The following is a 14,620-nucleotide window of genomic DNA, read 5'->3' on the forward strand; positions in this document are numbered from 1 at the left end:
GAAAACCAGGGTTCCTCTCTGGTCACTAGACCTGGGAGTGCAGCAGCCACTGAGGGCCACCTACCCAGTGTCCCCTCACCCCGTCTTCCTTAGTGAGGGGACCTGGGTGATGTGCCCAGCTGGGAAATGTCAGTCTCCCTGGCAGCTGCTGGGAGGGACCCAATCCTGCTCTAAGAGCTGCATCTCTTTCACTGCCTCCCTTTGCTGCTTCCTGTGCTGGAAGGTGGGCATGATGGTGGCAAGAGTTCTAGGACTCCCGAGACAGACAGACAGGAGGTGCCTGGGCCCTGAGACAAACCCCGAGGAGCTCACCTTCTGTTACATGTCACTGAAGCCCACCCTGAAGGAGCCAGTGGCCCGTGCTGCTCACACCTCTGTGAGGAGGCTCAGAGCCTGGCACCTAGGGGGACTGAACACACACTCGTCCCAGCTGGCACACTGAAGTCACCGCACCCCTCCCACCAGGGACACCCGGAAAGAAGATCAGGGGACATGGAGGGGAGGGCCAAAGCCAGACTCACTTCTCCCTTCCTTCCCCGACCACGGCGATCCTCTTACTGTCTTCCGTCCAAGCAATGTCCTTGATCTTCCCAGCGAAAGGCTGGTACTCGTACTTCAGGAGGTGCTCCTTCTGCGTGGTGTCCCAGATCCGCAGCTTCCCAGACACATCTGCGGACATAATGGGTGGCGGGAGCCCCGGTCACCACGGGTCCAGGGCTGCAGAGCTGTGCAGCCTGGCATAGGCCTCCTGCAGTTGGCCAAGGCCGCCTGGGAGGAGGGGTGTGGTGTAGGTCAACGATCCCCAGCCACTTACTGACCAGCACCTTCTGCCTCCACGAGGCCCACTGCTGGGTCTGTGCCCCTCACCAGATTCCGTGATCACCACATTCCAATAGGCAATAGGAAGCCCAGGGACACAGGTGGCAAACCCCAGGCACCATCGCAGCCTCGCTTTATGACCACCTTTCTTTCCTTGTAGGGGACCTAAATGACACACGAGCCTCAGTAACTAACTTCCTCGACACTGGGGACCGAAGTTCTTCCAGGGCACACGGTGAGTATACCAGTGACACCTGCCTCTCTCCTACATGGCCCTGTTACTAACAGAATCAAGGCGCACAGCTGGGCAGCCTGGTGCGTGCCAGGCATGTGTGGTGGCCCCCATGGGGGTCTGTCAACCCCACTCCCTCGAAGCCCCACTGCGCCTCAGGCAGTCAGCAGCCTCACTCATCACAGCACAGCCCAACCCCACGACTCGGCTGCAGTGAGTAAGCCTCATGGGAGACGCACAGGGTGGGTGTGGGAAGGAGTGGTACTACGTGGTACTGCAGACAGAACAGGGTGCCAGGCCTCGGAGCATCTGCCTCGGATCAGTGATAGAGTAGCATCCCTTCCCTCCCTGCCACGAGCCAGCCACGACATTCCAAGCACCAACCGCCACACGCCCCTCCCGCAGAAGCGCTGAATTCCCATTCACAGGAAAAATGGAGGCCTTGATGCTAAGACTGGAGGCCTAACTCCTCAGCCTGGAGGAGTCTGGGGAGCCCACCCAGCAGGTGAGCGGGCGCTGTGTTCCCAGGTCACCCTTCAGCACCTCACTAACTGGACAGCGGTTCCGTGAGAGCTTTGGTCCCCTTCAGGTGGGGCCCAGGGGAGAGAGAGCCGCAACACCCCAGATGCAGCCCTGCCCTGGGCAACTCTGTAACCAGCAAACACCTATGACCTTGCCACCTCAGGGGGAAGTGCCAGTGGGAGGGCTTCCCGAAGACAGACAAGTTGACAGGCGTAAAGTCTCACGAAACCAGCCCTCGGCACACCACAGGCTCTTGTTAGATGGTCACAACTAGTCAGTGAGTGAGCTAAGGCTCCACAGGAGGCCCCACACTTGAGAGCAAACATCTGGCATCTAGTCCAGCTGTGGGACAGAGAGGAGACACGCTGCCGTCTCATGCACATCACTAGCTGAGGGGCTCCCATGGGCCCTGGACTCTTTAGTTCCTTCGCTGAACAAACTGGCCGACAGTGTCAGGAAGGGTTCGCATGCACACAGGCAACGGCAGGCCATCCAGGGACTGTGCTGAGCCACAGAGAACACAGCCACAGCACAGCCCAGGCACCCACCTGCACACAGGCCGAATCTTGCTCCCCCACCTCCCTGGGCTCCGCACGTGGCCGGCCAGTGCTCCACTCCAAGCACTGCCGTCCTCTCCCCACTGCCTCCCCGGCCAGACCAGCAGCCTCCTCCTCAGCCCTGCTTGCTCATCAAGTTCTTTTCAGAAGCAACTGGAGCCAGAAAAACACATTGGGCTAGAGACCAGGCGCCCAGGCCTCGTCTGACGAGGGCAGCCCTGGTGCAGTCACCAGAGGATGACGAGTGCCATGGGTGCCAAGCCTCATACTAAGTGCACAGCAGGTACAGGAACATTAGCCAGAGAGCACAGTGGACAAGCACCTGCCTGAGGTCTCAAGGGGGACAGACAATGAATACACGTCCACCATGTATGGGCTACACCAGAATCCTCTGCTCACGATGGCTCTGCAGCTTTTTCTCCACGTCCCTCCCCTGAGCAACGCTCACATCCTTCTTTGGGCTCAGGGCCCCACTCCCGAAAGCCTGCCCCATGCAGCCCAAGTCACCTGGGACTCACTGCCTGGGCGCCTGGGACTGAGCATGGGCACAGACCGCCGGCATCAACGTCCCCCAAGGAAGACACCTCTAGGAGGGACCTGGAGCTGCCCTGAAGATGGCGCCACACGGAGAAGCATCGTGTGGCACTGCGGCTCCCTGAAGGCAGACATGGACCGCCTTGCTCAGGGCTGGGCCCTGGAGTGGGCTTCCTCACACAACAGGCCGTCTGGAGGGTTCAAACACTCAGCAAATGGGGACCAGCCAGACTTACAGGAATCTAAGATCCAGCAGAGGGCTGGCACCCCATCTGGGAGTGAGCGGCAGGTTTCCCAGGCCCTGGGGCCCCCACCCCACGTAGGCACAGCAGGTACCAGGAACATTAGCCAGAGCACAGCGCTCTCCCAGCTTCCTCCTCCTCCACACTGCATCCCCCACCCCCACCCGGTTTAATTCAGCCCAGGACTCTCCTTTCCTCTCTGCAGGAAATGTGTCCTGTCCTCACTCTGGGCAGAGGACCAGTGCGCTGCGGAGTAAATGTGATCTCCGCCCAAGAACACCTGCACCCGCGGGCAGCCCCGTCGCCCTGGTTCCTCCATTCAATGAGGGCGTTTGTAAGAAAGTGTCCAGCTGACCCTTCTCTTGTGTAGACTGTCCTCGCTGACTTGGCATTAGCATCTGAGGCCACTGATTACTGTCTGAACACCACGCCTGGGGACATGGGCGGGGCAGGGCAGGGCAGGCCTCGCCAGTGATTCAGCAGCCGGGCTCCAGGCTCAAGGCACCAGGGCGGGAAAGCTGTGCCAAGCAGGCAGTGGGGGCCCTCCAACCACATGTCTCTTGAGAAGACACACTTTTAAAAGGTACCAGGGCCAAATCTTGGGGTTTTAACGAAGAGACATTTTGCTGGCAAGCTAGGCCAGAATAAAAAACCCCACATGGCTAAAATAAATCACAGGATAGAAATTAGAGCAAGTTTTACAGGTGGAGTTAGAGTAGGTCAAAACACAGAAATCATGAAGTGCCCAGTAAGTGCCAGACTCCTGGCCAAGCCCTCCACATACAAGCCCGGCCGGCCGCCGGCACTGGTGTGTGCTGGTTTCGGTGACAGACACTGTTGTCAGAGCCCACTATGCAAGAGCTGTCCTAGTATTTACATACATTGCACACTGGACCCTTCCCCACCGACCTGGTGGGTGCTAGCAGCCCCGTTTACAGAGAGAACACTAAGGCCCAGAGGACAAGTTACTCAAGGAATGCTGCACAGCCAGGGAGGGGCGATCCCTGCAGGGACAGGTCCATGCCTGGCTGGCCATGCCCAGAGCAAGGGCAGTGTAGACAACAGCCACCAGCGTGTTTGAATCCTGGCCCTTCCCTTCTCGCCGGCTAGTTCCTTCAGCACTTTGGTTCTGCCTGTCCCTCTCTGGGGATGGGAGGAGGCCCACATCAGCTCCTCCACCTGGCTCTCCCTGGGGCCTGAGACAGGCCAGGCACAGGCCAGGCCGACAATAAATAGCTGTTGAGTGTGTGAGGGAATGGGGTCAGGGTAAGTCACTGTAATTTCTGTGCCTCCCTTTCTCATCTGTAAATGGTAAGAGATCTACCTCACAGGGTTAGGTGAATAAAGACAGCATCCCAGAAGGTAAAGATCTGTGTGCCCAGCCGCTCACTGAGCCGGCGCCCAGCTGGAGAGCAAAGGGTCAAAGAATGAGATGAGCTCTGACGGAGGCTGAGGCCGCATTGTGCTAGGTGCCAGGAAAGGAGCAGCAGGAAAGGTAACACGAGACAAAGCTAAATTCAGACACACACACACACACACACACACACACACACACACACACACTCGCGCGGGCTCCAGTGATCACGATACAGCCACTGTAAAGGCCTCTGGCCAACCTCAAGCACTTTTCTGCTGACCTCGGAGGCTGAAACCAGCTGGCAGGCTGCAAACTAGAAAGCAGTGGCATGGGGTTTCTCAGTGGCTTATACTTTTCTTGTCAGCCCCAAGAAACTAATCACATTGGTCCCACCTGCCACCCCCACATTCCTTCACACCCCCTCCCTCACCCTTCCAAGGCAGGAGCCCAGCCTGGCCCCAGGGCCACCACCAGCCACACGCACACAGGTACCTCCAGAGGCGATGTAGAATCCGCTGGGCGCGTACTTGGCCACCACCACCTGATGGGCATGCTCCGTGTAGATGTCAGCAAGGGCTGGGTTCTGCAGGGAGGAGACCCGAGTGAACACAAGGCAAGCAGAAGCAGTCAAACTACTTTCCGCTCTCCCAATTGATGGATGGGGGGGGGGGGGGGGGGGGGAAATGACACACCCACAAAACTTACTAGCAAGTCAAAAGCATCACAAAGAAAATCCCAGAAGTATACACGCCTACTGCCTGCCTCTCTCTGGGTGATAGAATTCTAGGTCATTTTACCTCTTTCTCTTTTGTCTATGGTTATGGAAGTCAAGGTAATGTTCTCTCCTATGTATCTGTGAAATATGCACATGAAATAGGAGTTTCATTTTTAAAAAATCGGATCCTAATTGTCCCCTATTTATGCAGGCTGCAGCTGCATTCTTCAAGTCAAGCTGGTCTCGCCTGCTCAGAGCCAGCCCTGTCCGGCTGCCAGGCAGGGCAGGACCCAAAACAGGGCACCTGGCTTTGAGGAACGAGAACAGAGTGGGCACATGGCTGGAGGCTCTCCTTGTCAAAGCCCTTGGGTGGGAAACTCGGATTCCCACTCCTACCTCTTGCGTAGCACAGAGTGAAGCCTGGCTGGGCTCTGCAGCAAGAAGACGGCCAGCACCTGGGACTAGGAGCAGCTTGACTACTCACAGTGAGGTCTTAACATATGATTTACTGAAAGTAGATCCCACCCCCCACCCCCTCCAACACACACCCACATCCAGGAGGCCTCGCAAACCTGGACCACGCTGAGATGCTCCCAATTTGTCCCCACAGCTGTGCTTGCTTTCAGGCGGAATAAAGACTCGGCCACTGAATCCCTGACACCCGCTGTCAGCTTTCTATGAACCACGTGCTCTTTGAAGAGGCAGCTTCCCACAGACCAGGCTGTGGACACAGGTTCTATCCAGAAGCAGCTGCTGCAGGTGCAACTAACTTGACCCCCAACTGTCCCCCCACCTGGTAATCTCCCTTCCCTCATCTCCTTGCAAGATCAGAGGCCTGTATCCTGCTCAGCCTCCTGGCCACAGGATCCCTGCACACCCCACCCCATCCAACCAGAGGCCAGAGAAGAACACCCTAAATTCTAGCCCCATCAACCACTGGCCCCCTTCCACTAATCTTGGCAGCCCCAAGTCTCTGTAAATGCTGTTCCCTCGACCAGCAACATTTCTTCCTGGCTGCTAACACTACTTATGCATCAGACCTAATTGAAGAGCCACCTCCTCCATGAAGCCTCCTGTGATAGCCTGCCCTCTCTCTTCTGTGCTTCCCAAGCATTCCACATGTCCTGGAGGCAGCTATGACATGCACCACGGTCCCTCACATCCACGTGCATTTATCTCTTTAGCCATCACAGCAGTCAGCAAATAGCTGGTCCTCAATAAATGCTTTCTGAGGGAAAGGAACTCTGAGCAGCCCTCACGCGGATCCCATGTCTGCCCCTAAGACTTAATACTTATTATTATGTGATGAAGTAGGCACTTGATATATGTGGCTCATAAGTTAATTAGTCTTGGAATAAACATTTGCTAATGAAATTAGAAGATATCAGGTATCCAGTAAAGATATCATGAATGGCAGAAAAGGAAATGAAAAGGCGCTCAGCATCACACTAGTCCTTTGGGAAATGCAAATCAAAACCACAATGAGATACTACTATGTACCCGCTAGAACCAATAAAATTAAAAGATGTTAGCAAGCATGAGGGGGCAAGGGAGGGGAGCACTGGAATTACTGCTGGTGGGAATTTAAAATAGCCTGGCTGGTTATTTATAGTTAAACATAGACTCACCATACAAAAACCCAGCAATCCACTCCCAAGAGAAAGAGACGCACACGTCCACAAAAAGTCCTGTGCATGCAGTCAGAGGTGGAAACCAGAAACCACTCAAAGGTCTCCTGGAGAAACGAACTGATGGGCCATCAAGAGGAAATGCTACCTCTCCCAACTGCAAGGATGTACCCCAAACACAACCAGGACTGCTCTCTGTGAAATTCTAGAAAAGGAAACCTAAAGTGACAGGAAGCAGACCGGCCCCTGCTAGGGGCTGGGGCGGAGGGAGCCGAGTGACTGCCCGGGGCAGAAGGGGCTTTGTGGAACGACTGGAATGTTCCATGTTATGATTATGGATTCTGGGGGCAATCACATAACTATGTATAGTTGACGAACTCAAGTTATACATACTTAAAATGGAGGGATGTCTCTTGCATCTAAATTACCCCTCAACAAAACTAAGATGCCTGGTATCTATTAAATGTCTGACTATTCCAAACCACTCCTGCCAGAGCAGCCCTCACTCATGCCTGTCAGCCCTCACTCACTCCTGGACACTGACAGGCTCCCTCACAAAGAAGCCGCCACGCTGTGTGCACAGCCATCACCACCACCACCACCACCATCACAACCACCACCACCACCACCACAACCACCACCACCACCACCGGGGGCCTCCTTCAGATGTCTGCTGCTAGGACGACTGAGGTCTTACACCCACACGGTGGGCACTACCAGCCCACTTCACAGATGACAGAGCCACCCGAAGGACAACTACCCACTCACGCCGGCACCCACAGCCTGGAGACCTGGTCACCACCCTGCACTGCCTTTAAAAGGGTGGGCTCTGCAGAGGCCTCTGGGGAGGGAGGGACGCCCCTGGGAGGAGGCTCTGTCCTAAGAATTCCTTCCCCTAAATGGGCAGGGCGCCTGTGAGCACAGGGCAGAGCACAGGGCCTGTGAAACTCCCAAGGTTGTCCTGGGCAGGCTCAGCACCGGAATCCTGAGCTGGACCAGCCACTGGATGAGACATCACTCTCCCAAATAACACGGGGCCAGTGGGGGTGGGAGGGGGACAGCAGGCGTCACCAGGCTGAATATGACTGCCTGAGTCAGCGGCCACTGCTCTGCAACAGGGAAGCTGGCCACCAGAGGCAGAAATGACACCACTCCTGTCCTCAACGTGTCCTGCCACAGGTCAGGCTCATTCCACATCAGCAGTGCCCACTCACACCTCCAGGGGCAGCCTCCCTCCCACGCCCCCTCATCTCCTGCTGTCTGGAGGAACAAAAGCAGGATTTGGGATGAGTAGTGATTTGAGGACGAGCTCTGAACCACAGAAAATGAGTGGGGGGGGGGGGCGGGGGAAGCCAAGTCTGGGAGCAGCTGGAGCACTCCGCTGGGGCAGGCTCCCTCCCCCATCCTCAGGAGACCTCCAGAACAGGGCTCCAGTGTCCACCGAGGGGCGCGGAGGCTGGGCACCCTCCTCTGGAACTTCCTTCCTGTGCTCTCGCAGTCAGAAGCCCTGGCACTAGAGGCCCTGCGGGTGCCACGTGGATGTGGGCAGAGGCTGACAGAGCCACTAGAACCTGTTGCCTTGCCTGCTACCCCAGCCCTGCCCCTCTCTGCAGCCCTGCCCAGTCTTCTAACAGCTCCCAAGCCCACCTCCTCTTTGTACCCGACCCAGATTCTGTCTATTTCTTCCCATTCCCCGTGGAACCATGAAAATATATTTTAAACCGATCTTTCCTTGCATCAATCCACCATGGTCTCTGGGTCCCAACTCCAATCACCTCATTCTCTCCTTAGAATCCCTCCTTCAGGGGCTGCAGGACCTGAGCCCATAGCCTCCACTCTTCTCAGACCCCCGAGGCCCCTTCCCGCCCAGGGCCCACCTCAGGGCTAGCACAGGAGCCGCCCTGGCCCCACACCCCGTCCCACATCCCACAGGTTTCCCCCTGAACTCAGGGCCCAGCTCAGGGCCTGCCTGACGCTCAGCCACTTCCCGAAATCTCTGGACTGGAGCCACGATGCTGAAGCCTGCGAGAGCAGTCACAAATGCGATGAGATGCAGGACCGCGGCCGCCCCTGGTCCACCCCATCTCACCAACAAGATGAGGGTGCTCCCACCACGTGGTCGGAGGGCAGTTCAGGCTCTCACCTCAGAGCCTGTCCCTGCCTTGAACCTGAGCAGGGGGCCTTCCTGGGAGCAGCACACCACACAAACTCTGCCCTGCCCCACCCCAGGAGAGTGGCTACGCTGCGTCCTGAGCCACCCCTGCACCCCTTTTACATTCCCGTCTTGGTGCTGAGCTAGGGGACAGAGGTCACCACAGCATTTTACAGGTAAGACTGAGTAACAGCCCAGTCACAGGGCATGGCAGCCTTTCCCTTAGCTCCTGGCCGGTGAACCAGACGGGCTGTCAGAGGTGGGGAAGGCCGATGGACGACCCACTGCTGAAGCGATCCGACACGACACAGCTCATGAGGGGTGTCTGAGCTTCTGCAGCTGGAGGTCCCCTGGAGCAGCTAGAGAAAGCCTGGGCGCTCTCCACACTCTGGCCTGGCAAGGTGAGCATGAGTCCAGGAGGCTGAGTTCCCAGAGTCCTGGCTCTCGAAACACTCCCAGCTCCTGAGAGCAGTTTCCAGTAGCTGGACCTGCAAGTTAATAATCTGCAGGGCCCTGTGTCCATGGGTGACTAAGGCCAAGTTCAAATTACTGCCCAATACCTAGCTCCAAAGCAGCTACACACAAACCTGTGCTTCCAGAACCGTAGGCCTGAACCCAGAGGCTAAGCCCCTACCACGAGACCTCAAAGGACAACAAGAATGCATTCCTTCCCTCCCGGATCAAGTCTGGGCTGGCGCTGGGACCTGGTGAGCACTGCCCTCCCACCCCTGAAAGCCTTCTCCTTCCTGCCTCCCAGTGAAGCAAACCAAGCCTCAGGCATGACCCTGGGCATGGCAGCAGCCCACTGGACACAAGACTGCCACCTCCTTACCTGTCTTCCCATCCCTCTGCCTGCCCTGGGCCTTGTGAGTCAGGACGGAAAACTGGGAGTGGCTGCTCTGGTTCAAATCCCAACACCTCCTGGGCCTCAGTGCCCTGTCTCTAAGACAGTAGAGTCACCCAATAGGGGGTTGTGAAGATGAAGGCAGACCATGCACCATCACAGCCCAGGCAACCTTCCAGAGATGCTTGTTAACTAGCTCAGTGAAATCTCACACGAATGCTATAACAACACTAGAGGCCCGATGCACGAAATACGTGCAAGGGGCTTGGCTCTTGCAGCCCCAGCTTTGTCTGGAAGGTTGTCTGGCTGTCTGGTCAAATTAGTATATTATGCTTTTATTATTATAGACTAGTGGCACGGGAGTGAGGTGAGGGTGGAGGAGGGGGTGTCCTGCAGCCCAGCCTGCACCCTCTCCAATTTGGGACCCTTTGGGGGACATCCCTCTTGCAATCTGGGACTGCTGGCTCTTAACTGCTCACCTGCCAGGCTGATTGCCCCAACTGCCCCCCCTTCTGGCCTGATCACCTGCAACTCCTCCCCCCACACCCCCCAGCCTGATCACCCTAACTGCCTCTGCCTCGGTCCCGCCACCATGGCTTTGTCCGGAAGGATGTCTGGGAGGTCTCCCGGTCTAATTAGCATATTACCCTTTTATTAGTATAGATGATTCTTACTGATATGGAAACTGCTCTAAGTGCTTGGCCACTGCCGGGCACAAAATGTGCCCATCAAAATCCAGCTCGATGCCAGAGGTGGTGCTCGGGGCTGTGTGCTGGACTGGAATCAACCAGTGCTCAGAGAACCGGACAGGCCTAGAGTGCGCGCGACACTCACATCCAGTCTATGGCAGAGGGATGCCCCTTTTCTGGGGGAGGCTCTGGAAAACGGAAGAAGCCACAGCCAGGTAACCAAAGCTTGAAATCCAGGTCTTTCTAATGGCTGCACCACCATGAAGCTGGGGAGACTCCACCACTGAGACTTTGCAAGTAAAAAGGGCCCTCTGCACTTCACGCACGCCATCTGAAGTAAGGCCCTGCATGGGGAAGGGGGTGGGGGCAGCTGGGTGGCGGGGAAGGGCATTTTCCAAGGCTGGGACTGGATGGGCATTTGAGTGAGCATCTCCAACCATTCCCAGGAAGAGTGAACTTCCACAACACAGCCAGAAATATGACCAGCTCTCCACTGGCCTCAAGTGTGAGGCTGCAACCTTTCTTTTTATCTCAAAGAAGGGCTTTGATGTATCTCTCCACACCTCCATCAGCAGAGTAAGAAATGTACAAAACCATTCTGCAGGAAGGAGTCCATAATGGTGCTAAGAGGACGCAGTCAAACTTCTTCCAACCTCAGTGTAAATGTAATCCCGTCTAATTTCTCCCCATCTCTGCTGTCTCAATCTTCTTCCTGGAGAACTCTTTCTCATCCTCCAAAACCCAACTCAAATATGCCCTTGCTCCAGAAGACTTCCTTGCTGCTGGGGCACAGATGGTTCTTCCCAAATCAGTATGGACACTGTTCCTTCCAAGTGCTTAACCTAGTGCATTCGAATGTTCTTTACCACGGTTCTTCAATGGCCACTGCTGACACTTTGGACCAGATTAGTCTTTGTTGTAGGGCAGTCCTGTGCATTATAGGATGTTAGGCAACATCCCTTGACTCTACCCACTAAATACCAGTAGCACAAAAATGCCCTCAGACATTGCCAAATATCCAGGAGGGGGGTGGGGGCAAAACTGCCTGAGAACCACTGATTTCAATCTTGGGCACTGTGGCCGTGGGCAGGGCTTAGCAAGTAGGGGGCTGAATGTGTGTGGGAACCATCAGGAAGCAAGGGCTGGCTGTACCAGCTGACGAGCACTTGCTGAGAGATGCCTTAATCTGTGAGCAGCCTCCTCATTGGTCACCCTGCCTCAAATCTCAGACACAGGATAATCGTCTACTGCAGAACCTTCTGTATCCTCTGGACCACAGCCGGGCTCGGTAGGGCTGCTTGACATCCACCACCAGAGCCCTGCACACCTGTCCTGCACGCTCCCCTCACACCCAGTGCTCCAGCCAAACGGTCTCTCCAGGTCCCAAAACTGCGGGACCCCCTCACCACCCACACTCCACCTGACTGGCACCACTGATCCTCCAGGTGTCTTTCTGAGCCCACAGGCGCTCGGAGCCTCCTGTGCTGAGTAGCCCACAGCGCCTCTGCTTGTCAGTCCGAACTCAAATTCCTGAGAGTTGGTTCTCCCTGCAAGACTGTGAGCACTGAGGACAGGCTCTGAGGGCCTTTGCCTGGAGCAGAGTGTGACGGCCTCATCATCCAGCCTCTCATCACACCTCTCAGCCACAGCGGGGAGAGCGCAGGAGCAACTTGCTCTAAGGTCACCAGCCCAGTGCGGTGCTGAGAGCAGCCCTGAGGAGCCAGGGATCGGCAGGGACCCAGGCTGGCTGGCTGTTTCTGTACTCCAGGAGAGAAGATGGTGGCCTGGATGAGGGTGGCAGCTGAGGAAGTACTGAAACTTGTCAGATTCTGAAGTTCCTCTCAATAGCATCCATAGGGTTCCGAGAGGAATTAAATAGGGTGTGGAAGGGAAGGGGGGAGTCAAGTGCAAGGTTTGAGGCCTGAAGGGCTGGAGAACTGCATTGCTCTTTGGGGGGAGGGACACATGGGAAACCCTAATATGGTTTCAGGCGTTACGGGTGAGATGCCAATCAGACTTCCATGGTCTGGTCCACACCTTCTCTCCCATCTCTTCTCTACTCCGAGCCTGTACTCTAACCGCCGCCTTCCCTCCTGGTCCGTGCAGGTGGATGAGGACTTGTCTTTTTCACAGGAGTATTCTGCCCTAATAACCATTGTACCACCTTTACTGGACAACCGAGGCCCACCAATCAAACAAGGGCCCACGCGCCCCATTCACACCCAGAACAGGGACGGCCACAGCAGCAGTACCCGTGCTGCCCTGGTCCTGCAGAAACTTACAGACAGATGGGAAGTGAAAACAAATGCATCCTCAAAAGAGAGGATATAGCATAAAAAGGCCTCAGAAGAGCCTGGGTTTCCCAGGGCAGGGGACGCCGTGGCTCGTCCATGGCTGGGACCAGCTTGTCCATTGGAACCAGCTGTAGCATAAAAAGGCCTCAGAAGAGCCTGAGTTTCCCAGGGCAGGGGACGCCTCCGTGGCTTGTCCATGGCTGGGACCAGCTTGTCCATTGGAACCAGCTCCTTCACCTTCCTGAGCCTGACACCCCCTCAGAGCCATGGGCCCATGGTGGGGTTGGGGGAGATGCAGTGTAAGAACTGTTCCTGGTACCAGATACAGTAGCTACACTTCATGTGAGGTCTGCATCTGGAGTGAATATAAACGGCCATGACGCGCCTGCCTTGTCAGGGGCAAGTCCATGGGGTGCACGGTCTGCATCCCTGAGATGCTTTCGTCTGTTTGCCAAACTACAAATGAGTATCTACTTAGGGCCACCTCAACTTTTCTCAAAATGTCAGGCCCTCACTCTGGAGACCTCTGGATCAGTACGATCTAAGCCTTGGCAACGTTTCCCCTCCGTCTGAGCGAGACCAGATCAGCTTTCTAGGAATCCTTGTGACTAGCAGAGTAGCTGTTAGCACCTTCAAAGCACATTCACAACCACCCACCCCCTCGCTCGAGGTGCCCAGCAACCCTGGGCAGACACCGCCAAGCGGAGCTCCGTTTTGCAGCAGAGCAACAGCAGCGGCTGGCTTCACCAGAGGTGGGGGCAGAGCCAGCAGCACCTCTGACCCAAGGGAGGCCTCTCCTCTTACAGACAAGAAAGCCGAGGCCCAGGGCCCCTCATTCCCTCAGTGGGTCGTGAGGTTCCTGAAGGTAGTAAACACATCTGACCAGTGACCACCCCAACCCACAGAGCGTAATGGCTCCCAACGATATGTGTGAATTTAAACTGACACCCTGGGGAGCATCGCCAAGCAAAACCACCCACCTGCATACTGTGCAAAAGGCCCAAGCCCAGCTCAGGAGAACCCCCGCACCCCCCCCACAATGGTCCTACTGGCACCTCCAGCGTCCCTCCCACATTCTGTCCTCCCCCACTCCCCTCCTGCCGCCCCCGGAATCAGGGAGAAGCAGCATTTCAGCGTGCAATCCTGGTCATTTCAATCATCACAGAGGAGCAGCCGGAATGTGCAAGGACTTCCCTGGGAATTGGCTCTGGAAGCATTCTCAGCCTGGGGACAGGATGCCAGCCTGTGTCCCTGACTCATGGGCATTAACGGGCATCTGATTTTGCCCTGGGGCTCAGATCCGCAGGGGGAAGGTGAGGCTGGAGTGCAGGTGCCCGGCTCAGGGACACGGGGAGACCCTGGGTGTTAATAGTGATTAAACCTCAGTGCCATTTACCCAGTGCTGGGTGTGTGCCAGGCAGGCTGGGCTGCAGGGAGGCCTCGTCTCATTCAGCGGGCAGGGCGGCCAGGGGAAGTGGGGGGAGCCTCATCTCATCTCCATTTTGCAGATGAGGAAACTGGGGCTCAGGGAGGCCTGAGTCAGCACCCCCCGCCCCCAAGGTCAAGGAGCAGGGATCGGCCTGTGATCCCCCAAGTCCAGAGCCCTTATGCTTAAGGACTGAACTAATCTGAGCCTCAAGAAGAGAGAACCCAGCCTGGCTAGACTTGAAACAGTCCTCCTGGGCTCTGAGGTGTGGTCCCAGCGCCGAGGGGGCGTGGCGTCCTCCTCCCAGGCCACCGCCGGAGAGGAACCGGGGGAAGGGGCGGGGAATTCACCCAGGAGCTGTGCTGCCTGGGGACGGGCCGGGGGCCTGGAGGGGGCGGGGGGTACTCACATCGATGTTCCTTATGATGACGCACTTGCCATTGGTGTAAAGAAAATTATTGCCCTTGGGGTCGCCGCCGAGGATTTTGGAGACGCCCCTCTCCACCTGGGGGAGGCTGGCGAACACCTTCTCTGCGGAGACACAAGCGCAGCGGCGCACGTTAGGGGCGCCCCGCCCGGGGCTGAGGACGGAGGGGAGGGGAGGGGAGA

The 14,620-nt window shown here is 56.6% G+C and overlaps 1 protein-coding gene across 1 annotated transcript in view; it reads right to left on the minus strand.

Moving 5' to 3' along the window:
• WDR1 (WD repeat domain 1) overlaps positions 1-14,620 on the minus strand; it is a 38,825-nt gene that overhangs the window by 16,857 nt on the left and 7,348 nt on the right. Inside the window, exons 3-5 of the mRNA XM_005866154.2 lie at positions 14,421-14,592; positions 4,756-4,846; positions 522-669 (exon numbers count right to left, since the gene is read on the minus strand). Coding sequence (XP_005866216.1) covers positions 522-669; positions 4,756-4,846; positions 14,421-14,592 — 411 coding nt within the window. The remainder of the gene's footprint in view (positions 1-521; positions 670-4,755; positions 4,847-14,420; positions 14,593-14,620) is intronic.

This window comes from Myotis brandtii, unplaced genomic scaffold, assembly GCF_000412655.1.
Source record: "Myotis brandtii unplaced genomic scaffold, ASM41265v1 scaffold223, whole genome shotgun sequence".
NCBI classification, from domain to species: domain Eukaryota; kingdom Metazoa; phylum Chordata; class Mammalia; order Chiroptera; family Vespertilionidae; genus Myotis; species Myotis brandtii.